Source organism: Mus musculus, chromosome 8 (assembly GCF_000001635.26).
Source record: "Mus musculus strain C57BL/6J chromosome 8, GRCm38.p6 C57BL/6J".
In the NCBI taxonomy this organism is placed as follows: Eukaryota; Metazoa; Chordata; class Mammalia; order Rodentia; family Muridae; genus Mus; species Mus musculus.
In genome coordinates this window covers 121,733,448-121,758,913 of record NC_000074.6, presented here as the reverse complement: position 1 = coordinate 121,758,913, position 25,466 = coordinate 121,733,448, and the positions used below count along the sequence as shown (strand labels likewise).

Below are 25,466 nucleotides of genomic sequence, written 5' to 3'. Positions count from 1 at the left end.
CACAGCCACAAACCTAGGAGCCCATCACCTCCTCCTGGGGGGATGCATCCACCGTGGGCTCACAGCGTGTGCCTCCCAGTAGATCATAAGGCTACGGGGGAGAACGATACAGAAACAGAAGGGGTAGGTGGATGGCCTCTGCAGCCTCCGTCCACAACTGCAAGATCAGAAATGCCCGGAACACTCTAACAGAGGAAGGGCTCCAGCAACGTGGAACACCCACATCTCAGATGGCGAGGAAACGTGCACACCAGGCTGCTCCAGTGTGGAGACAAGGGACAAGGGGGAAGGGACAGGCTCAGAGCACCAGACACAGCGCCTTGCAAAGCAAGTTATGAAAGAGTGTCACGCATACAGCAGTCCCCTTGGGGCAGGTAGCACTGAGTTCTCAGGTTCCGATCCTCAGCCCCATCTATAGAATTAGTTATTCCAGGTGCCTGTGAGAAGGTGACAATAACTATTAGTGACAGGACAGCCACTCTTCTGAGTCTAATAGGGTCACATGAAGGCAACAACCTGGTGGCTCATGGGTGGGTATCATACATGGTAGAGATATGCCAGACAAGAGTAAGTCACAGAATGAGTCACGGCCTAGGGAGGGTGGAGGGGGGCTGTGCCAGACGCCACTGCGCACCTCATGATGGCACACAGCGGAAAAACCTATGGGTGCACGAGGGAGCCCATCCCAAAGTGTGTGTGTGGGGGACTCATGAATTATTTACTTATGGAATTTTCCTCAAGACACTTCCAGGCAGACCACAGCTGACCACAGGAAAATGTATGGATAAGGAGGACCATAGCATTCACACACAGGGTAGGGGTGGGGTGGGGGGAGGGAAGGCTTAGCTCATGATGGCTCATGGTGATCTGAGGGTTGGACACTCTCCTGAGCAGGCCTCTTCCCAAGTGCACACACCCACCCCCTTCCCACTCCAGAAGTAGTACTGCATTTAAAGACTCACATTTTATCTCTTGCTTATGTGCATGTGTAAATGCATGTGTGTGCATGCAATGCCCGTGGAGACCAGAGGAGGGTGTCTGATCCCCTTGAGCTGGAGTTGTAGGTGGTTGTGAGCCGCCAGATGCGGTTGCTGGCAACTGAACTAGGCTCCCCTTATCCTCTGAGCATCTCTCCAGCCCCAGCTCTCCATCTAAAGGGTACTTCAAGGTGCCAGCTCTTCCTCATCCCAAGAGGGGTCTCTAAGGGGGATCCCCAAGGGGCTTATGGCATCCTTTAGAGCTACTCCCCAACCTTCACCAAGATGGCCTGGAATGACTGCTAAGGACACCATGGGCAGTTTCTAATTACACCCTACTGGATGAGGCCTGGCCTGCAGGTTCAGAATGGAGCCACCTATGAGACCCTCACCAGCCATCAGGAATCAGCTTCTTAGATGCTCTGTCATCTCCATGGTAACAGTGATGATCCCGGGATGAACCCGCTCTGCTCTATCATGGTAGCACAGCCCTTTGTTGGCTCTTGCCAGACCCAAAGCTCTGCCAATCATTTGCCACCTCTTCAACACTGGCCTCTGGTTCCCTCTTGGTCCCCACGTTCTAAGCCCATTGGAAGGATGTAGAAGACACAGACTCAGGCTTATAGCCTGGGTGGTGGCTTGCCTTCTAGATGGCCCTGCCCTGCCTCCCGACCTCCAGCAGGAGACACCAAGAGTCAGCATTCAGAACAATGAAGATGGGCCGACCATAGACCCGGCCTCACACCATGGGCTCCATCCTCTCGGAGGAACCACTGCTTAGAGAGCAGCCTGCCCGGGCCTCCGGCAGTGACAGTGGAGCTGAGAACAGGTCCCTGCTATTCTCAAGGTCAGAGTCTAAGAAGCTGGTTCCTGGTGACTGGTGAGGGTCTGGTGCCTCCTGTCTTTCTTGTCAGCCACACTCGGGCCAGACCCCACAACTTGGCCTGTGCCAGTAATCTAGGACTGCCCAGAGGGAGATGAAGGGGCCTGGCATACCTGTATATGGTACAGCATGATGTACATTGTGGGTCCCACACTATGCGAAGGTCGCCTGGGAAGGGGCACACCCATCAACTGGACTCTTTCTCAAAAGACTCTGAAATCCCAGCTGTGTAAACACAGAATTGGGGCCCATCTCATCTTATGGCCATGCCACCAATAAGGTAACAGGACTGGGGCCTCTCTGTGACCTTAGCTATGCAGAAAACAAGTTTGGACCCAGGCAGCCAATGGGGGTAATGGGTGTTCTTCAGGGCTTCAACAGACTAGGTAGGAGTGTGTGTGTGTGTGTGTGTGTGTGTGTGTGTATGTGTGTCCAGGTACACAACAATACATACATCTTTTCCCTGTCTCCTCCCATCTGTCCCTTTGCTTGTTAGGGAAAACAACAGAGGTACCAGAGGGGACAGGTACAGTGACTGGCTGGCCAGAACTTGAGGGGCTGGTGACTCACTCAGAGCTCCCAGGCTGAGCCCAACTTCTCTGAGTCCCTCTTGTCCTCTTAGCCCCACCCCTGGGCTTTCCCGACACATGTAGACCACTGTGTTCCAACCCCTGTACAGCTCTGCATGCTCTCACTCTGGGGAAGGCAGGTCAGGGGCAGGTACTGGGAACAGTATGGCTCTTCTGTCGTAGATGAGGGAACTGAGGCTCAGAGAGAAACACCAACCACAGGGTGTCTCTCCCTGAATACACCTAGGTCCAACACCACCTCCCCGTTCCAGGGAGACATCACCCAGTGTTGCATGGCATCTATACAGAAACTGCCTTGGGCCCCACATTCCCATTTTGGCTGCCTGAGACATCAGGTCTGTGGAAGATCTCCCATGTGTCTCAGACGCTCTTCATTCAAGAACTCAGCTGGAGCCAAGCGTGATGGTGTATGCCTTCAGTCCCAGCACTCAGAGGCAGAGACAGGCAGAGCTCTCTGCCTTTAGCTCCAGCCTGGTTTACATAGCGAATTCCAAGGAAGCCAGGGCTACGTAGGCCTTGTTTCAAAAAAAGAAAAAATAAAAGAATCCACCTGGTACCTATCAGAGCTATGGCCAGTGCTCCCAGCCTCTGAACTGTCCCTTATCCACCAGGGTCCCTAAATACAAAGCAGACAGCAAAAGGAAGCCACTGGATGTTTGTTCATTGGATGCTCGGGATGTAGGGTGCACATATCAGCTTTCAGCCAGCACCACGCTCTTCTGGCTGTCACTTCCCACCTTTCTGTGTGAAGTAGTATGTTTACAACAAAACACATTTCAGGTCCCTAAAATCCCAGGTGAACAGCCACACCCATCACTAACTGGGGTTGTTGGGGTAGGGTTAAGACAGAGTGGTGTCTGGCCTCAGTACTGAGGTAGAAATTCTGCCCTTCTTTCCATCTCTTAAAGAATTCTTATGTTCCCCTCTAGACCACAGCCACTACAGAGGACAGGCGTGTCTTGCCGCCTGCCAGACCTCAGCTGACACCTGCGCTCTGTACCTTGATGCAAGTTTTCCAGAACCAGCAAACCTTCAATTGCTACAGTCCAAAGGCTGAGTGGGAGCTTCCTGGATGCTCAGTCCGCGCCTGAGAAGTTTTCCAGATGGACACATATCCCCTGAGGCCACTGGATCAGGAGACTGAGGCCTGTACAGTAAATGGCTGCCAGCCCCCAAGCTCTCAAGCCGGGAATGACAGAGACTTCCGGCTTCTAACACCACCTGAGGCCTTCTGTAGCTGAAGACGGAGACAAACATCTACCTCTAATGTCCTGACAACAAAGCAAGCAAGATCTGTACCACCAGAGTTCACTCTGGGGAGCCAACACATTTATTATGCTTCCTTTCAGAGCCTGGGTGGGGGTAGCTGAGAGGAACGTGGGTGTTTTCCCCCAAAGGCCAATCCCAGCACAGGTGTTGGCTTCCACATGACCACGCAGCTCGAACCCCTGCTCCTGATCTTTCTTCATCTATGTACTCTAGTCCCGCCCCCAAGCTGAGAGGCCATGTGCAATTAGGGCAAAAGAGCAGGCCACTGTTTGGCATGGGGTGGGGGTGACTACTCAGATGAGGGTCCCATGACCCTCCTACTAAGGGAAGGTCAGCAATCAACAAGCCGGATACATCACTTGCAAGCAGACACCGGTGATCTGGTAAAGATGATGGCAATTTGTCTCAGATGATAACCCTGGGCATCACCTTCACAAAGCCATCCTAAGAGGCGCATCATTGGGCTGGAGAGATGGCTTAGCGGTTAAGAGCACTGACTGTTCTTCCAGGGATCCTGAGTTCAACTCCCAGCAACCACATGGTGACTCACAACCATCTCTAATGGGATCTGATGTCTTTTAGTGTGTCTGAAGAGAGCTACAGTGTGCTTACATACATAAAATAAATACTTATTTTTTAAAAGGAGGTGCATCAGAGCAGAGGCCAGGGGCACCAGGACAAGCTCTGGGCTTCATACCGGGCAGCATCCTCAAGCTTGAGGCTGTGGCTCCTGGGCTCCCCAGTCTGCAGCCTCTCAGACTGGCTGAGCAGCCCAGGCTCCTACACTGGCCTGTGGTTTTCAGGGAACCACCCCGGAGCACTTTCTTCAGCCCTGGGGCTTGCACACTGCACTGACACAAACATACAGAGAACACCACACAATGCTCACCCACAGCCACGGTGGTACCCCTTCCCTGGGGCCCGGTAGTCCACCTGAGCCACAAGTTTAATGCCCCATAGGCAGAGTGGGGCAGTGATTGGCTCAAAATGCCAAGCCTCATGTGAACCCCTTATCTGTTCTGCTCCCTTGGAAGAGGTGTCTCCTGAGGGTCCATGAGGGACCTCAGTCATAGATCTGGGGTACTGAGGTACCTTCCAGCTTTCTTCTGTATCCCTGAAACAGTGTCTCATACACTAGATCAGCCTTCTCTCTATCGGCGGTATACAGGAACGAAACATACTTAAGACACATAGAGACAAGAGGCATCCCCTCCCTGTCTTCAGCCTCCTGACTCCCTCCTGCCCTGTTTTAGAGGAAGCTGCAGGTCCCCAAGCTCTCCCCCCACCCCACCCCATGACCACCTTCTGGGGACCTCCAAGAACACCAAGACCCTGTTGGGGAACCGGATAGAGGAACAGCGGGCAAGCCTCACACTGGGCACAATACCAGCGGGCAGAGCAGGTCGTGAACCAAAATTTAGGTTCTGCAGGACACCCCGCCCAACCCTACCTGGACGCAGCGATCTCGGCTTTCTGCTTGGCGATGGTGGCCGCCCTCTCGGCTGCCTCCACGGCCCGGTCCACCTTCTCCCGGATCTTGCTGGCACGCAGCGGGATGAGATTCTTGCGTTTGCCGCTCACGAGCACGTTCTGCTTGTACTTCCCCTCCTCCTTGGTGCCGTCGGGGAAAGTCATGCACCCGTACCCATGCCGGCGGTTGCTGACCCACTCGCCCTCATACTTAAGCCCGTCCGAGCGCTGGCTCACACCGAAGCCCGAGCGTTTGTCGTTCTTCCATTCACCCACGTAGGTCTCGGTGGTAGTGGCGTCGATGTCGTCCTCAATGACCGCCAGCTCAGCCTCGGCCTCGCCCAGGCTGATGGTGGAGTGGATGTCGCTGGCCGTGGAGCTCACGGTGCTCATTCCGGCCTCGCTGCGGAAGGAGCTCTGCTTGCTGCGCTGGCTGGCCAGGCTGCTCTTGGACTCAGACTTGCGTAGCTTCAGGCCGCTCAGCAGCGAGCGCCGGAACAGTCCCTTCTTCTTGCTCTTGAGGATCTCCGAGTCACTGTGGGCCACCAGCACGAAGCCACCACGGGACACGGCCGGACTGCCGGCCACTGCCGGGGAGGCGTCCGGGTGCAGTGCCGCCCCGTTGGTGTGCTCGCTGCGCAGGGAGTTGATGGAGGTCCTCAGGGGCGAACGGATGACTGCGGCCATGCCATAAGGGACACTCTGCCGCACACCGTAGCCCTGGCGCATGCCACCAACCCATTGGCCCTGATACGTTCCTGGGGAGACAAAGAAAAGAGGGGTGAGCTCCTGAAGAGGGATGTCGGTGGCGGGTGTGTGGAAGATACCACACTCACCTGCCCCTCTCAGAACCTCTCTTTGAAAGTGAAACCCAGGTGGGTTTACCTGGGCACAGAGGCAGAAGTGCCACAGTGAGGCCACCCACGGACCTCACTGACGTATGTTCAAAGGGACTGCCTCCCATGGCTGGATTCTGAGACTGAGCTGGGGTCTGATACAGAGAGGTAGAGTCCACTGTGACCCTGGGGAACCTTCAGAGAGAGGGGTAACAGAGGAAGGAAACGTGGCTTGCAGAAGGCTGGGGGGCTGTGAGACTGTTAAGGGCAGAGGTTCGCCTTGGGGAGAGCAAGGTACCTGCTGCTGCTGCTGCTGCTGAAGGTGTCCCAGAAGGTTTGCCAGCAGTGGGGACAGCCCAGAAGAGCATCAGGTGCATGAACAACGGACATTAAAATTACCTGAAGCTGGGCAGTGGTGGCGCTCGCCTTTAATCCCAGCACTTGGGAGGCAGAGACAGGAAGATTTCTGAGTTTAAGGCCAGCCTGGTCTACAAAGTGAGTTCCAGGACAGCCTGGGCTACACAGAGAAAGCCTGTCTCAAAAAACCAAAAAATTAAAAAAAAAATTACCTGACAAGTACACTGTAGAATTTGAGAGTCCAGAAACTTACTCCCTGTACACTGCACTGTCCGCAGAGGTCCAAAATAACCCTGTGTTAACCATCATCAGCCTTGTGAGAAAGCCATGACGTGGAAAATTAGACAAGAAGGAGGATGATGTCAGTGTACCAGGACACAGCCTTGACACCACAGAAAAGCAGCCAGCTCCCTTCCCCCCTCAGTTCCACGCAGGGGTGAAGCCCTGGGGACTGGGACAGGAATGCATAGCTTGTGCCTCTCCTTGGGGGGCATACTTCCATTCTGGGTGATGGAGATGTTCTTTCTAGTATAGCATAGATGGTAACATGTTCAATACCAACGAGAATCATGGTAAAAAGTGCCATGATACAATGGCCCTTGGAGGCTGAGGCAGAAGGATCACCTGAGCCCAGAAACCCGGAGCTAACCTGGGCAACACAGTCAAACAGGAAAAAGCGGTTAAAACTGTAATGTAAAAAATGTGTGCAAACTGTATGCATGCACGTGTGCATATCTGTGGGTGTGTGCAGGTGTGCACACCTGTGCTGAGGTGAGTTGTGATGGCTGTTTTCCTCCACACCTGTTCTCCACTTTGTTAAGATCTAATTTTCACTTTCATTTTATGTATGTTTCCCTGCATCTACAGCTGTGCACCACATGCATGCAATGCCTTCAGGAGCCAGAAGAGGGCAGCAGATCCCCCAGAGCTGGAGTTACAGGAGGTTGTGAGCCACCTGGTGGGGGTGATGGGAACTGAAGTTGGATCCTTTGGAAGAGCAGAATTCACTCTTAACCATTCTCTCCAGACATTCTTCTTTTTTTATTTTATTTTTAATTTATTTATTTTTCAGGCAAGGGTCTCTCACTCAACCCGGAGCTCACCAATTCGGACGACTGATTAGCCAGCAAGTACCAGGGACCCTTCTGTCTCCACCCCTCAGTGCTGAGATTAAAGCAAGCACCATACACCTTGCTTTGTACATGGGTGCTGGGGTTGGCCTTAGGTCCTCATGCTTGTGTGGCAGGCACTGTACTGTCTGAGCCATCTCCTCAGCCCCAAGACGTTATAAAGGCACTAAAACCAGCAATGAGACATCCAGAAACCCGCCTCCATCTCTCTCTGATATCACTCTATGGCTGAAGGCAAGTTTCTGGACCCCTTCAGCTTCCCTATCTGCACAACAGGCCAGTTGTCCTCATGGTGTAGACCTAGTCTGGATCCAGCAGAAGAGCAAGCTCATCACACTGGGAAGTGACCTTCCAGCCTGCGGCAGTGGATGTGTTAAGGATGACACTGGTATCGTTCTGAGGTGCCACACATTAAACCAAATTATTTTGGTACAAACTTTGGGTCTCTTGTGAACTCTTAAGACGCAGCAGCCCAGGATCTTACTTCTCAGATGTGAAATGTCTGGGAGTGCACAGCAGCTGCCTCCTCTAGCCCCCTACTCTTCCCTACCCTGACCCCACTCCCTACTCTGTCACCTGGCCCCCTTCCTCATTTACAGACTTCAGAGATAAACACACTCCACTGGTAGGTATGAGGCACATAGCGCCACCTAGGGTCCACACCCTGTCATTACTCCCATATAACTTCTCTGGAAAGCCAGTAGTCCTGGCTTCTATATCACAGAATGTCTCCTTCATCAAACTGCACCCAGCCAGCTCCTCCAGGTCAATGCAGCTCACGTCTCTCCCCAGCCACACACAAGCCATTTGGACCAACCGACCACATGCTGCACTGACCCAGAATAGTACCAGATCCCTGAATGCACCTTCCTGGCTACCCAGGCACCAACACCACACTGCAGGCACCTAGCTCTCTATTGATGTGTGGCTCTCGGCAGAGGACAGATGTGCATAAAGTGCCCATCTGCTGAGAGCTTTGGGCAAATCTGCTTAGAGCTGTGGCTTCCTTGGTAAAGCATAACTGGAGGCTTATAGCCCAGTCCAGTGACAGAACACACGCTTAGCCCATGTGAAGGTCTGGGATCCATCCCCAGTATTATGCAGAAAGAAAAAAAATCAGGTGTGATGGCTCATGCCTGCAATCCCAGTCCTTGGAGGCTGAGGCAGGAAGATGATCACACTTTTGAGGCCAGCTTAGCTGTAAAGTAAGACTCTATCACGAGACAAACAGAAGAGAAAGAAAGGAAAGAAAACTTGGCATGCCAACAGAGCGGGATTCATCTCTCTGGATTCACACACAGGGTGGGGTCACAGAGGAGAGACAGGGTGCAGAGGGTTCTACAGAGAGAGCATCATGGACTCCACTTCACCTGGAGGCAAGACGGTTATAATGTATCCTCAAAGCCGGCTGGGAGCCTACAGGGAAAGTAGCTGTCCCAGGAACCAGCACTTTAAGCCATTACTACAAAGGGTGGAAGACATTGGTCTGAGGGTGGGGTAGGCACCCTCCTCAGAAAGTGGAGGAGCCCGAGGACCAGGCTATGTGAACATCCCTCCTGCAGTCAACCCTGCAAGGGCCTGCAACCTGGTCTGTAGCATCCTCATCCATTTGGGACAGGGAGCCTGCTGCCCTGCTGCCCTGCAACCCTCTGCCCGCAGTGGGATGCTCTAGGCTGCCAGGAGGACCGGGATGTGAGCTGTCTTGGCCAGCTTGTGTGTGGCACCGAGGGCTCAAGCTGTGATTTGTCGGCTTCAGCCAAGAAGTGATTTTCCCAACCGTTCGGGTTGGGGGAAAACAGTGAGTCCGTGCCTCTCAGAGTAAAGAAGACACTAGGGCACTGTCACAGCGGGGGTGGTGCCAGGCAGGCCTCTCAAGTGGCCACAGTGGCCACAGCAGTGTTGTCCCTGAGGATGGATTCCAGACGAGAAACGCAATACTCCGGGGCCCCGACTCTGACCACGGAGTCAGGATTTCAGAGGAGACGAGTGATTCCTACCACGGGAAGAGCATCCCAGTGTCTAGGGACGCAGGCAGAACAGGGAGCTTCTTTGAGCCTAGCACAGCACATTCAGTTACACCATGTTCTAGAACCTTCTTTCCTTTGCAGTAGACCTCTTTCCACTATCAATAAAGGTTGTATAACAGTCTGCTGCATGGATGTCTTCTATCACAGAAATCACCACCGGGTCTGACCTATGTCATTTTTTGTTTTACTTCATATTATTTATTTTTGGTGCTAAGGACCAAATCTAGGGCCTTGCACATGCCAAGCACATGATACACACCGAATTAAACCATCAACCTATTTGGCTGACTACATACACATACATACACACACACACACACACACACACACACACACACACATATATATATATATATATATACACATACACATACATATATATACACACACATATATATACACATATATATACACACACATTTTATACACACATATATGTATATACATATATGTATATACACATATATGTATATACATACACACATACATATATGTATATATATACATACATACACACATACATATACATACATATGTGTGTGTGTATATATATATATATATATACACACACACACACACACATACATCACTGGAACTAAACTACTCTGCCACAAAGAAGGTTATCTCAAGGTCTTTGGAAAGTTTTCCTCAGAAAAGGCTATGAGAATGACCACACCCTCCTGTATCCGCCAGCCATGAAGTGGCATTCTATAGCCTGTGTGACTCTGGAGAGCTACGGCTGCTGGCATTAGCTATGGACTGAATCACACTCAGAGACCTCAGAGAGTCTGAACCCTGAACCTTCCAACCCAGGAACAGAACGGTGTGGATACGCACACTTTAAGAATATGATTAAGTTGGAAAAGAAGTAAGCAAGACAGTGAATGGGGCAGGAACCAAAGCCCCAAGATGAAGTTCCAGGAAAGCACAAAAGGAAGAGATCAAATGCAGAGATGACCGTTCTCCCAGAGCATGAAGGGTCTGGGCGTCCTGAGGACCCACATCCCTGCATGGTGAAGGGGAGGTCATGGCAGCAGAGAGCTTCCAGAAAGACACAGAAGCAGAGCATACAAGATACACTGTGTCTGGCCGGGTGGTGTCGGCACACACCTTTAACTCAAGTGCTTGGATGGCAGAGTGGATCTCTGAGTTCAAGGACAGCCTGGTCTACATAAGGAGTTCTAGGACAGCCAAGGCTATACAGAGAAATCCTGCTTTGAAAACAAGACAAAGGATACATTGTCCAAAAGACAGAAGACACAAGTCCAAGATACATTGTCCAACAGACAGAGGACACAAGCCTGTGATACACTGTCCAATAGACAGAAGGACAAAAGACTACAACAGCAGAGTGTCCCTGGTGTGAAACTATGTCCCCACATGGCACAAATTCTGAACAAAAATCATGTTCTATTTTCATTAAATACCAACATGCCAATCAAGTGATCAAGCCACAGAAACCTGATCTTCTGGGCATCCTTTCTCAGAGAGCTACTGCAGAAGGGGATCCACCAAAACGAGGGAGGAACCTAAGAAGGAGGCAGGCACAGTGATCAAACAGGAACCCTAGCGGGATGCTCCAGCATGACTGGGAGCAAGGACCAACCTGTGAACAGGCTTGGATGTGTGTAGTTATACACGAAGACTCAGGTTTGGGGAAGAAGCTGTGTTGAGAGCTTTTCTTATTGGGCATCTGAAGGGTCGGGAGAACTGACCAATGATTTAAATAAAATAATGCAATTAAAACAGAGTCGATTGCTCAGTCAGACTGTGCATGGGAAATGTACAATGGGGAACATTGCTTGGCTCAGCAGTAATGAAGCTTCCAGTTGCAAGGATGGGCGAGACTGAGTGTGGATTCAGCTTTTAAGCTGTGCTATAATGCTGGGATGGCCAGGGATGGGGAAGGGAGAGGAGGAGGGAGAAGGGAAAGGAGGTGGGAAGAGAAGGGCAGGGCAGGGCAGGGCAGGGCAGAGTCTGAAGCTCTCTTCTGGGGTAGGATGTTGAAGATTTGACAGCAACCACATACTTAGAAAGGCAGAGGTCAGCCTCTGAAGGAATGTGGTATCTAGCTGAGGACTGTGGCATACCTGAGTGTCACGGCTTGCCTGAGCTCATGGCACTGTCCTGGGTCAGTACTTATAGTCTTCATAAGCTGGGGTACATGCGATCTCAGAAGGGATTAGGGACAGGAAGAGGAGGGAAGGCTGGCCCGAGGAAAAGAGGGCACCAGGGAAGAGTCAGACAGCATATGGAGGGAGCAGGAAGGGGGCTGGTTTGAAGGACACGTGCCTCATGCCTGCATAAGAAGCACTGAGTCAGGAGGAGGGTCCAGGGCAAAACTGGAGCCCAGTGGAGCCTCGAACACAAGCCCATCTTCACCCCCATGCTGCCTAAATGAGAGGTCCCATGAACAGCACGGGGGAAGTGCACCTGTGTGGTCCACCTCAGCCTGGGGAGGACATGCCTGAGGTGCAGTTAGCCATGTAAATGACAGGCTACACCCTAGTGGCCGGAATTTGTGGTCTCCGTGGTGGCACTTTTCTCTTCACTGACTACTGCACTGGAGTGGCATGGAGATGCTTTTCATTGTCCTAGTACAATTACTAACAAGATTTTCACAGAAGTTTCAGGTTTAGAGAAGAACAGTGTGTCCCCATGGAGGTCCCCAGAGTCTCTGTGCCCCCAGGAGGTTCCCAGGGTCTTTGTGTGTCCTCATGGAGGTCCCCAGGGTCTCTGTGTATCCCCATGGTGGTTTCAGGGGTCTCTGTGTGTCCCCGTGGAGGTTTCAGGGGTCTCTGTGTATCCCTGTGGAGGTCCCCAGAGTGACTCTGTGTGTCTCTGTGAAGGTTTCAGGGGTCTCTGTGTGTCCCCATGGAGGTCCCCAGGGTCTCTGTGTGGCCTCATGGAGGTTTCAGGGGTCTCTCTGTGTCCCTGTGGGGGACCCCAGAGCTCCAGGTGCCCCTGCATCCTTTTCAGTCTTCCTCAGTTTCCCTCTCTCTGATGGGATGTGGGCAGCTCAGAACCTCAGGGATGGAGCCCTGGTCCTCAGTGGCCTTGGCTCTGCTCACTCTGTACCTGGCAGGCTGTGACACTCAGCACCCAGGATCCAGGGACTCTCAGTGGGCAGCTGGCATGGCTCGAGGGCTGGGCTGCAGGGCACGGAGGGATGACAGGGAGCGGCCTGTGCCAGAGGGGGGAGCTCAGCACTTACTCTGGGTTTCCTTACCGCATGCTTGGTAACCCAGCCTTCCTAGCACCTCACAACTTCCAAACATAGGTGGTCCTGATGAGGGCTCGGCTTCCAGAACTCTCATAGAAGTTGAGCAAGATGCGACTGGAGAAACTCCTCCAATAGTTCAACCTCAAGTCACCCTGTGATGAGCCACGGTCTGGATTGGGGCCAGGTGTTAAAGGTCAGATCCATAGCAGGGAGCTATAGGGAAAGGGCAGAATCTTTAAGGCCTTGGACGTGTGCCCTTGAAGACTTTAATAGGTCCTATGGCTGCCTCTTCTCCACATTGTCCTCTGTAAGGCAAATGGTGTTCCCACCATGGTATGCTGCCTCCCCACAAACCCAAAGGCACAGTGGTCAATCACGGACAGGAATCCCCAAATCTTCTCTCTATATATACTTGAGTAATCTCAGCTGTTCATTACAGGAAGTAAACCACCACGCCTGATGACCTAACCCACGAGAAAAGAAAGCCCAATGCATACACGTCTTGTACCTGAACGTTCGCTATGGATGTTCATAACAATGATGCCCACAACAGACCAAAGATAAAAATAACCCAAATATCCACTAATGAAGGACAAAGACGGTGTGGTCTGTCTTGGTAACAAAATATTTCTCAGATGTGAAACAAAACAACAATCTGACACCTGCTACCACGTGGATGAGCCCTGGACACACGGAAGTTAAGTGACAGAAACCAGATGCTTAAAGCCACCCCAGTTTGGGCACATCCACAAGACAGAGAGAGGACGGCTGCCAGGGCCGAGACTGAATCGCAGAGGGTTCGTTGAAGGATCGTTGGGTACAAAGTTTCTTCCTGAGATGGTAAAACTGCTGGACCATTGCCTGTGCTGATGGCTTGTGACTGAGAACATTCTAGAAACCACCAAGCTGAAGAACACTTTAAATGAATGTACTGTGTACCATGTAAATTTTATGTGGATAAAACTGAGGGTTTGGGGTTTTTTTGTTTTGTTTTGTTTTGTTTTGTTTTTTTTAGATTCCTTTATGCATATGGGTGTCTTGCCTGCATGTACTTCTGTGCACCATGTGTGTACCTGGTGCCCATGGAAACCAGAAAAGGATGTCAGAGCCTCTGGCACTGGAGTTACAAATGGTCATGAGCTGTAGGGTGGGTGCTGGGAATCGAATCTAGATTCTCTGCAAGAGCAAGCGCTTTTAACCATCGAGCTATCTCCCCAGCCCCAAACTTTTTTTGGTTTGTTTTGCTTTCAAGCTGTGGGCCAGGGAAAACTTGCTCCATCTGCAGCCAGAGGGATGCTGGGCCTCGAGTAGGCTTCACCGAGTTCGAGGAATCAGCAACAGCCTTCTTTTGCCCTGACCATGGGTGGAGGGGTCCTGCCCCTTCTGCCGGCCATTAAAATCCCCCATCTACCCTGGAAGTGGGTCTAAACAGAGATTTCCTGTTCTCACATATTCACAGCTACTCAACCCCTGTTCTGGGACTCACCCTGTTTTCCCAGGCCTCGACTTGAAGCCAAGTCTGTGGCTGTCCCTCATGGAGATGGCACGTCCAGTCCCAGGGGACACAAACAACCCTGCATGGCATTGCACAGGTGGCCTGACCTGGCTGTGAAGTTGGGGATCAGCCTCACACCCACCCTGCCGGACATTGCAATGGCCAGCCAAGGAGGTCCAGAGTCAAGGACAGCAGAGGCTGTACCCTACAGCTGTCCCTGCAGCCATCACAGACACCAGCCTGGGAGAAGGACAGCCATGTGGAGGAGCTGAGGGGCAGGGCAGCTCTGACGAGGGAAGTTAGAAGAATGCCTGGCTCTCTGGCAGCCCAGCCCAGACGTCCCCAGGCACAGTAGCCGCTGGTTACTGTCTGAGAGGTACGAGGGATTGAATGTTCTAATGGACAGCTGAGCTCAGACTCAGCCATGAAGAGAGAAGGAAACAGGTGGACTTTCTAGAAGCTTCCCTCAGTTATGAAACTGGGGCACAGAGACCCTGAAGACCCCTGGAAGGGGCTGAGGAAAGAAAGAGATGGGAGGGGGCACAGTATAGGCCTGAGGCAACCCTAACCCCATTTGCAAAAGAGATCAACTGGCCATCTAAGAGCCTGTGCTAGCTTGCCTCCTGCCCCCCACCCCCATCAATGTTCCTCTAGATGTGAACTGACTTCTAGAGTGTCAAATGCAGACAAGGTCACCCCAAGATCAGGAGAGAGCAAAAAATGAGGTCACTGTGCCACCCACAAACACCAACCATCTCTCTCCAGTAAAGACAAAGAATGCACGTTTCCCAACCAATCACAGTCCTGTTCCCCACAGCCCTCTCTAGAGAGCCGTCTCTCTTTCAGACAGTGAACCCCACTAGCTTAGGGCCTCCCCCAACACCTGCCCCCCTGAAGCCCAAGTTCTTCTTTACAATGCACCCTCACTCCAGGAACAAGCCCAAATCTTCACCCGTGGGGGGTGTCTGCAAGACAGGGGTCAGGGGAGTTCTGGGGTTTTCTAGGGAGGGACCTTTGTGGCTTTAGGAGGGTTGGTCACCTCTCAGAGACAGATAGGAAGGAGAAAAGCCTGGGGTAGGTCAGCTGACCTGCCCAAGGGTGGGACATGGGGCTGTACCACCAGGCCTAAGCCTACCAGCTTCTGACTTGCAGAAGCCACAAATCCATCCCAGGGCTGCCCCTGAGAGTCATCCTACCTCAGTATTACCCATCTCTCCGGTCACCAGCCACACCCGGGATGGAGCAGATGGAACTCTCTAGAGATTCAGGCCACCACCTCCTGGGGCTAGGGCCGGAGATGGCCCTGTGGGCAGCTGGCTACTTACACTCCCTGCTGCTGGCGGAGCCAGTTTGCAGGGAGCACTAACAGTACTGACGAGCTCTTTCAGGGGCTGGAAACTGAGGCAGGCAGCAATGCCATGAAACCGTGGAGCACCCAGCTCACAGCCCAAGGGTTCCGAGGCTCTACCGGCAGTCTGTGATACTGTGGTCCACATCTTCATCTCCAAACCTCTGCCATGCTCCTCCACAGCAGGCGGAGGAGGTATTACCAGGCTCTCAGCCATAGATACACCAGAAAATACAGTGTGGAGGGAGAAAGTCAAAGTGGGGTCCTGACAGGAGGACCTGGGTCATCTAACTCCGAGAACCCACCTCTACATCTGTGTCTTCTCCCCCGGCCCCCATCCTCCTATCTCCTGTTCCCTAACGGGTTGATACCTCCCCAGGGCTTATGCATCTCTTCTTCTTGCTCCTTTGCCTAACAGGACTTGATGCTACAAGCTACCTCATGGTTCAGTCGGTGTTACTGAAGCCCACTCCAGTCCAATAAACCCCTGCCTGTGGTTCGTTTGCTGCATTTTCTCTGAGATATATAGCTAAGCCCGTGGTCCCCAACATGGTGCAGTCACTCGGGCCCTGCACAGAGCTGGCCAGGCAGGAGCCTGGGTTGCTTTGGTTCTCCTAGCAAGTGAGCCATCAAACACTCCCTGAGGTGCCACAGGCTCCTGCTGAAGGCTAGGAGGCCCAGTAGTCCCTCCCACCAGCCCCGTTTCTGCTCCCCAGACTCTCCATCCAAAGTTACTCCCCCAGATGACCTTCTCCAGGTTACAGACACCACCCTGTCTCCACCAACACCAAACAATCAACATGGGCTACTCTAGAGCGACTAACAGCCAAACCGTCCTGGGCTCTGTGTACCCATCCCACAGAGCCAGCTGGTTGTGCGTCACGGGCTCTGATGAGAACCACAGACCCTGATAAAGACTGTAAGCAGTGACCCCGCTGAACACCCACTGTGTGCCTACCACAGTGCTGGGATCTCTGGGAGAAAGAAGCTGACCCCGAGGAGATCTCTGATGGTTGACCTCCTTTCCAACGAGCACTCTTGGATGCTCACCATCTACAGAAAGCCCTAGAATCGAATAATAAAAAGTAATGGGGTTTAAAAACAGGCAAAATCTAAACAGGCAGTACAGAGGTCAGACATCATCAGTAGCACACACGGGACGTGAAGAGACACCAACACCCAGCACCGAAGGACGCATGAACATAACCACAGCAAGACACATGGGCCAACATGGCTGCATTCAGACCGGCAGCAGTATCAGGTGGGGGTGAGCCTGGGGGTGAGGATGGGGTAATGAAACCCTCACCACATGGCAAGCAGGAATCGGAGACAGCACACAAACGGTCAGCTGGTTCCTCGCCCCACGGGACCCTGAGAATCCACTCCTGGAAACGCTGAGAGAACTGAAAATATGCAATCACAGAGTCCCAGCCGAACTGCTCAGTGCATCCAAAAGGTGGGACCAGTGCAAAAGCCCAAGAAAGGAACACGTGGTCACCAAACAGTGGAGTACTACTCGGACAGAAAAAAGGAATAAAGAATGGGTACTGAGGAATGAGAACACCATACTCAGTGAGGGGGGCCACTCACATAGGGACACACGCCTGATCACATGTGCACGTGCAATGTCCAAAGTAGGCAAACCTGGGAACATGAAGCAAGCTAACTAACGGTCACCAGGCATGAAGGGAGTCGTAGAGCTAGAAAGTGTTCCAGACAGGCTGGTGGTGCAGATCTGTGATCCCAGAACTTGGGAGGCTGAGGCAGGGCAGCCTGAGCCACAGAGTCCAGACGGTGGAAGAACAACAGCCAGAGGTTTCAGTCCCCAGATCCCACTCGAGTAAGCCAGGCATGGAGGGACCTACTTGTTATCCCCCCTGGAGTGGCACAGACAGGCTGATCTCAGCCTAGCCAGCAAGGTCCAGCCCAGTGAGAGACTCTGTCTCATATGGAACAAGATGGCACCTAAGGAGGAGCCCCCCCGAAGTTTGCTTTGACTGTGAGGCGCATGCACCACTGTGTGCGCACAGACAGACAAAAAAAAAAAAAGGAAAACCAGTTAGACTAGTAGGGAGACCCCAGCTGTGAACACACTAAAAACGCAACCTTGTTCGCTGAAGAGAACAAATTTTTACGTGAATTATAGCTCAATAAAGTTATTACCAAAAGTGTTACCAAATGCCATTTTCTGCCTCTCGGGGTGCAAGCCCACCATACGCCGGTCTCTGAGCGCACCTGAGGGGCCATGACACCGACTCTCATGGTTTCCCATTAGTTCCTGGTCTAATACACTGGCCAAGAGCAACTTGGGAAAGGGAAGGATTCATACGGCTTACATTTTTCTGCCACATCTATCGTGGAGGGAGTTCCGGGCAGGAACCCAAGCAGCACCCACACAGGTGGAATAGTGTTCACTGGCTTGCTCTACATGGCTTGCTCTGTCTGCATTCTCATAGCACCCAGGACCACCTGCCCAGGGTGGCACCACCCACAATGGGCTGAGCCCTCCTACATCAATCATTAATCAAGAAGATGTCTCCACAGGCAGCTTTGCCCAAAGGACAGCCCGACGGAGGCAGTTCTTCAACTGAGGGTCCCTCTTCTCAGGTGACCCCAGTTAGAGTTGAAAACTAGCCAGCCTGCCTGCCTCGAGGAGCTTCACCTGGCACTCCCCAGCCTCCTCTGTGTTGGTAACTGTCTTAGTTAGGGTTTTACTGCTGTGGACAGACACTCTGACCAAGGCACCTCTTACAAGGACAACATGTAATTGGGGCTGGTTTACAGGTTCAGAGGTTCAGTCCATCATCATCAAGGCAGGAACATGGCAGCATCCAGGCAGGCATGGTACAGGAGGAGCTGAGAGTTCTACATTTTTATCTGAAGGGTGCTAGCAGAATACTGGCTTCCAGGCAGCTAGGATGAGGGTCTTAAAACCCCATGCCCACAGTGACACACCCACTCCAACAAGGCCACACCTCCAAATGGTGCCACTCCCTGGGCCAAGCACATTAAAACCATGACAGCAAGTCTTCCTCGGGAAACTGGCCAGAGCTCTTCCTGAAGTGCCCACTTCCCCCTCCCAGGGGCAGCAAGCAGGAGAGCAGTGTGTAGAGGGGTTCTCCATATAGTACAAGCAGCCTGTTCAGACTCCCCCCCAAATGGGCAAGTCTATGTCCCTGGCCCAGTCTTCCCAACCCCCCACAGCTTACTGGAGCATCAGTTGCTCGTTTGCAAAATGAGGTGGAGGGTTTCCTGCTCTCCCTACCTCAAGGCTAAGCAGCGAGGGCCTGGGAAGCTTCCAGAATGTTGCTGATGCAACCCAAGTCAGGAACACTCAAGACCGCACTGCTGAGCTGGGGGCCAGGGGAAAGCCCAAGGAAGATGCTGAGCACCCTGTGCTGTGGGGAAGGAGCGGGGTGCCCGGCGGAGGCAACAGATGTTAAGAGTGGGAACATGACTTCAGTCCCTACTCCCTATTTTCAGACTTACTATCCTGGAGAGATCTCCTGGCTCTGGCCATCTCCCTGTCTCTGTTCTCACTGTGTAAGACCCATGAGAGCCAGGTCAGCCATTGTGGTGAGCACAGGGTTCCTCTCTGGGGTTCTGTGAACACCTAGAAGGATACACAGTGCTGCAAGTCTGCAGAGGACTACATGTTTTCTGCCAGAGAGTGAATGGTTTTGTCAAGGGACTCAGTGTTTACGGGGCAAAATCCTACCAGAGACCAGCCTGCCTCTGCTAAGCTGACCCTGTAGCTACAGCTCCTATGATCCTCTCTCAGGAAGCCAGGGGATGGTGGAGGTAGTGTGAAAACCTGTTGGGTCCAGAACAACCCCATGGCCCTTGCTTTTCTAACCGTTTTGAAGGGTTGTCTTAGTTAGGGTTTTTCTTCTGTGAACAGACACCATGACCAAGGCAACTCTTATCAGGGCAACATTGGGGCTGGCTTATAGGTTCAGAGGTTCAGTCTGCGATCACCAAGGCTGGAAGCATGGCAGCCAGCATCCAGGCAGGCATGGTGCAGGAGTAGCTGAGAGTTCTATATCTTCATCGGAAGGCAGCTAGGAGAAGACTGGCTTCCAGGCAGCTAGGATGAGGGTCTTAAAGCCCATGCCCACAGTGATATACATACTCCAACAAGGCCGCACCTACTCCAACAAGGCCACAGGCCACACCCACTCCAACAAGGCCACACCCACTCCAACATGGCTACACCTACTCTAACAAGGCCATACCTACTCCAACAGGGTCACACCTCCAAATGGTGCCACTCCCTGGGCCAAGCATATTCAAATATTCACCACAAAGGGCATAGTTTGTCTATGAATTCTTACAGTTTGGGGGCTCTGGGCTGTGAGCATCAGCTCTGCCCCACTTTGGGTGAGGTAGTGCATCTGGTCACAGACCTGTGAGCAGGAGGTCATGAGATGATGGCCCCACACTTAGGGGGCCTTCTCTCCTCCACTAACCCTCTGTGAAAATGTTCTCACAGGCACACCCAAAGCTGGCCTCCCCGATGCCCTGGGCTGTTCCTAATCCAATCAAGTCTACGATCAAAATTAGCCAGCCCAGCCACAGAAAAGGCCACCTGCAGATGGTGGCAGAGACCAAACCATGGCCACTGTGCTTGGGACTGTCCAGTCTACTTTGCTTGTGTTAATGGAGGCACCTCCGCTCCTTTCTGAAGCACAGACCCAGAGTTTAACAGCTCTGTCCTCCATAAGCATCCTGGGGCTACCTGCTTTTCTCAAACACCAGTCTGGGATGCCACTCACCAAGTCTGAAATCCATCAGGGATGGATGGACTCTTGGGTCTGGACCAAAAGGGCTTCCCAGGAGGCAGGTACCAGCCTCACCTGGATAACCCATGGAGCATCCCAGCGTCCGAGCAACGGTGTCCCACAAAGCACTCCAGACAGACTCCATGCTCAGCTGAGATGTGAGCGCATCATGACACAGGACACACAGGCTGTCTCACAGGTCAGGGACCACATGTAGTGATTCTAGTATGCAGCAGGGCTGGGAGGCACCTGGCCAAGCTGTGGTTCACAGGGCACTCCCTGGACTGGCACCAGCCTTGCCTGAGCCCTGTCTATGTTCTGAGTGATGTCCCAGCCCAGAAATTCAAGAAGGCTAACCATCTGTGTTCAGGCACGCCTTCTGGGTGCTTTCTGCACATTGCTGGCCTCAAAGAAGAGGCCCCTGCTTGCCTGCCAGCACCAGGTCCTGGTTCTCGGGATAGCATTTTTGCACCTTCGAGTCCCTTCCTGGTTCAGGTGACTACCTGTGCCAATGTTGGGAAGGGCACCTGATGAACAGGAGGAGGTCAGTGCCCCACTGGAGTCTGGGAAACTCGGGTAGTGGGAGGAGCAGAAGATTCTCATGAAGGCAGGAACTTGGGGAGTAGGTGGGAGATGAGGCAAGTGGAGGGCATGTGTACGGGGTCTTCCAAGCACAGCTGGGACCTTTCTGCCGTGGCAGGTCTCTGCTGCTCCCTCAGGATGCATGTGGAACTCTGACCTGTGGCACTTCCCTTCAGTATCCCTAAACCCTGGTAGGACCAGACCCAAAGTTATATTCTGTGTTTAGCATCTGTGTCCAGACAGCTTGCTTTTACAGGGGGTCCCATCACCCTATTTCTTGTCTCTAGTCTTTCTTTTATCCAGTCTCCTCTGTTCCTGCAAACCACGCCCCCCACACGGCCAAGCCCAGCCAACAAATCCAGCCAACTACAAGGCAGGCCTTGTGGCTGCATCGCTGCATCGTGGCCTGGACATAGCAGGATCTCCGTGAGAGGCTCCCAACAACCAGCTGCTTCCAGCAGAGGAGGGCAGCCTCAGAGAGGTGGTTCTCATGCAGGCAGGGAGAGGGCCACACACCGCTCTTTCCAGCACTCTTCAAGGAAAGAGAGCTTGCTCATCAGAGGTCCAGAACCATCTCCAGACACATGTGCATCTCACTCTTAGGGCATTAACACTGTTATTCATTCACCAAGTGCCGCCATCTTCCTTGACTCAAATGCCGGTTGTCCAAGCCAGGAACAAAATACTGTAATGGATATGGTAGAGAGAGGCCCAAGGTAAGGCTGGCCAAAGACATTCATCTAACAGTGATGTTTCTACGTGGACACTCCAACTGTCAGAAGGAAATGGGCATCAGGAACAAGGGTGAAGGAAATTAAATGTTAAGTCCAGTGACTGACCACTGAGTGAATGCCACATATGCTGGCAATCCTTAGTCCCTGGCCATCAGCGACATCCCTTCCTGCAGAGGTATACTCCATGTCCTATAAGCCTTTCTACAGTGACAGTGACAATCCCTGTCTGTGCTGTCCACCACAGCTGCCACTGCTCCATGGACCACAGAGCACTTGAGGTGTGGCAATTGCACCAAGGAGCTGACTCCTCAATTGCACTGCATTTAATTAGATTTAAATGCAAATGGTTGCATGTGGCCAGAGTCCAGTAGGGTGGACAGGACTGCTCTAGGTGATTAATCCATTAAGGCCGATCTAAAGAGAAAGCACAAGATGCTCTCTCTCTCTCATCGGCCACCACAGACAGGGCCATTCTTCCATCTGCCTTCTGCACCCAGCCACATTCCATGAACACAGCACGCAACTTAAAATGGGAGGAAGGAAGCCTTGGACTGCGAGTAGGGCAGCCAGTCTGTCTGAAGCCTCACCCAGACTCACCCCGACAGCACTGGAAGAGGAGTGGAGTGTAGCACAGGGTGAGACAGAACAACAACCGGAGCATGGACAGTGGACAGAAAGGTAGACCCACACTTACAAGGCACAGAGCACACAGGAGTTTCCGCTAGAGCCCACTGGGTGTGGCCTGAGAAAGTCTCCTGCTCAATTGTGCTTCTGCACGCTCTGAGAGCAGAGGCGCTCTCCAAGGTTCTGAAGGAACCTTTTCCAGGAGCCACGCAGCTCAAATGGAAACCCGGGACAGAGCAGGCTCAGTGGGTAAACAAACATGCCTGCTGACAAGCCTGTGATTTGTGTTTTTTCTGTCAGACCCAAGGAGGGTGTTCTCTGGCCTCTAGACCTATCTTGAGGCATGTATACACCCATACTTGTTCATACTTGACAAAAACACACAATAATGTTAAATTTAAAACCTGGTAAGCATTAAACAAGAGGGTTTTCTACTTGGGAGGCAGAAGCAGAAGAATTTCTGTAAGTCTAGCTCAGCCTGGGCTAATATTGAGCTAGCCTGGGCTAATATTGAGCTAGCCTGGGCTACTCAGTAAATCCCTCCTCAGAAGAAACAAAACACGGTAACTCTGACAAAAAGACCAGAATTCTATACAGTGTTGTGTCCTCCGTGGCTAGCGTGGGAGGGGGCTACTGTGGAGGACATCTGTAAGCACAATCCACCGGTTACACTGAAAATTGTGGAGTCCTAGGGTGCTGAGGAGGACTGACACTAAAAGTATCTCTTCCAGAGATAGCCCAGGTCCTCACAGAGGGTCAGTGACATTAACACCCAGAACTCCACACTGGGTGATGCTCTCTCACATCCCCAGTGTCAGCAATTGAGGCTGTGGTGGGGGAGGGAACACTCTCACTATCTCTTTTTTTCTCAGCTATAACTGGAACAAAAAACTAGTCATTTGCTCTGTCTCCTTTCACCTGATGGAGCCTGCCAATGTCCCCCTCCCCCTGCGGTGAAGAGGGACGGGAGGATGCTTTCATGTTCTACGTCAGGGGGTGTTCCCTTCAGAGCCAAGCTTCTCCCGGCGCAGTATCTGTATAGATGGGCTGGTAGGACTGTACCCTTAACCCAGGTCCTGGATTTAAATGAAAACAAAGGTACCCAAAGCTTTCCTCACAGACAAGCAGGAAAGGTAGTTTAAGTAGCCAGGCATGGTAGCACTCAAGAAACTGAGGCTGGGGCTAGAGAGATGGCTTAGTGACTGCTCTTCCTAGAGGACCTGGGTTCAATCCCCAGCAACTACATGGTGGCTCACAACTGTCTGTAACTCCATTTTCAGGGGGCTCTGACACCAATGAACATGATATAAATTGTTTAAAAAAAAGAAACTGAGGCAGGAGAATCACCAGTTTAAGGCCATCCTAAACAACTTAGCAAGACCTTATCTAATATCTATATATAAATATATAGATATGTTTTGCACACGCACACACACACACACACACACACATTTTAAGTAAAATAAGAGGGTTAGGGATGTAACTTTATGGCAGTGTCTAGCCAGGATAGCAAGGCCCTGTGTTCAAACTCTGATGCTGACTAAAAGAAAAACACAGTGTATGCTGTTGGATATCAGTTTCCCTTCACAAGGGGCAGCAATGCCAGAGGCTTGCGTTCGAAATGGAAACAGCTACACCAGCTTCTCTCAGAACTCTGTGTGTGTGTGTGTATGTATGTGTATGTGAGTGTGTCTCTCTGTGTGAGTGTGTATCTGTGTATGTGTGTGTGTGTGAGTGTGTGTGTATGTATGTGTATGTGAGTGTGTCTCTCTCTGTGTGTGAGTGTGTGTGTGTGTGAGTGTGTGTGTGTGTGAGTGTGTGTCTGTGTGTGTGTGTGTGTGTGTGTGTGTCTGTATATGTGTGTGTGTATGTGTATGAGTGTGTGTGTGTGTGTAAGTGTGTGTGTGTGTGTGTGTGTGTACAGGGTGTCAGGGATTCCGGCCCTCAGCTATGGAGGAGCAAACAAAGCCAAGAGGTACACGAGGCTGCTTCAGGGGACAGGGTGGAAGATCCGCGGGTGGCAGGTGTATTATGCGCGCATGTGTGCGCAGGCGCCTGGGTGGATCTGAGTTCTGACTGTGGGTGTGTGTGATGTGTGTGGGCTGTAGAATCTGGGCCGGTAAACGGGACCTGCTCGTATGGGGAGTGGGGAGGCCGGGGCGTACGGTGACTCATCTCTCAGAGTGTGGGAGGGCTTATCTGGGAGGGGGTGACTTTTGGTCCAAGACATCCAGAGGAAACCTTGTTTATCTTCAGAAGTAAGGAGGTCCCCGGGCCTCGATGGGACAGCAGCAATGGCTGCTACAGCATGCATCTGCCTGCACCCAGGGGTGCGGGGAAAGTGGACGTGGAGGAGAAGACAGCAGGCAGTTCACAAACAAGAGTTTATAGGAACAGGAAGCAAAGAAAAGCTAACTTAGAATCCCACCTCTTCCCAAGGCCTGCTGCGCTGGTGACACAGTGTCACCTGTCACCTCCGACTCTCACCTGCATGGCCACCTCTTCAGTCCTGCCTGCCTGATGGTTCTCCTAAGAGTTGTTAACATTATGTCCTCTGTTACCGTGAACTGTGGGGATGAAAAGACGGCCCACCTCGTTCCTGGCAGAGCCGGGAACTCCGACCTCAGCTCATCTTCACCTACTCCATGGTATTATCCCTTTGCGAAGACGAAGAAACAGAAACTCAGAGAGGCTAAGCCACTTGCCCAAAGTCACACAGCAGAGCCCTGGCAAGGCAGGGATTCAAGGCTAGGTGGTCAACGCCCAAAAAACTTATACTCCTGAAGCCCCAACCCCATGTCCAGGCCTCTGTGCAGACATCAAGAGTGGCTCACTGGGCTCACATCAGGAGCAAGGCCTCACTGTGCCTGGGGGTGGGGGCAATCTGGAGGAAGCCTTGGCAGAAGTGCCCCCCCCCACCCGTCGAAACGGATTCTGTACCAATTGCAGCCGAATGCTGAATACATTTTCCATTCATGACAACGGCCACTTCTCCAAGTCAGCCTTGGACGATGAGCAAAAGTTGTGGAGTATAGCTGGTGTCTGCCCCAAATTCCCAGCTCCAGGTAAAGCCATAGCTGGGACTGCTCACTCGAGAGAACCAGTTGTCCTCAACCGAGGACCCTGACGCCCCCAGGTAA

The 25,466-nt window shown here is 52.3% G+C and overlaps 1 protein-coding gene across 1 annotated transcript in view; it reads right to left on the bottom strand.

The window, feature by feature from the left end:
- The window catches only part of Jph3 (junctophilin 3), a 60,525-nt gene that overhangs the window by 32,170 nt on the left and 2,889 nt on the right, over positions 1–25,466 (bottom strand). Inside the window, exon 2 of the mRNA NM_020605.3 lies at positions 5,170–5,947. Coding sequence (NP_065630.1) covers positions 5,170–5,947 — 778 coding nt within the window. The remainder of the gene's footprint in view (positions 1–5,169; positions 5,948–25,466) is intronic.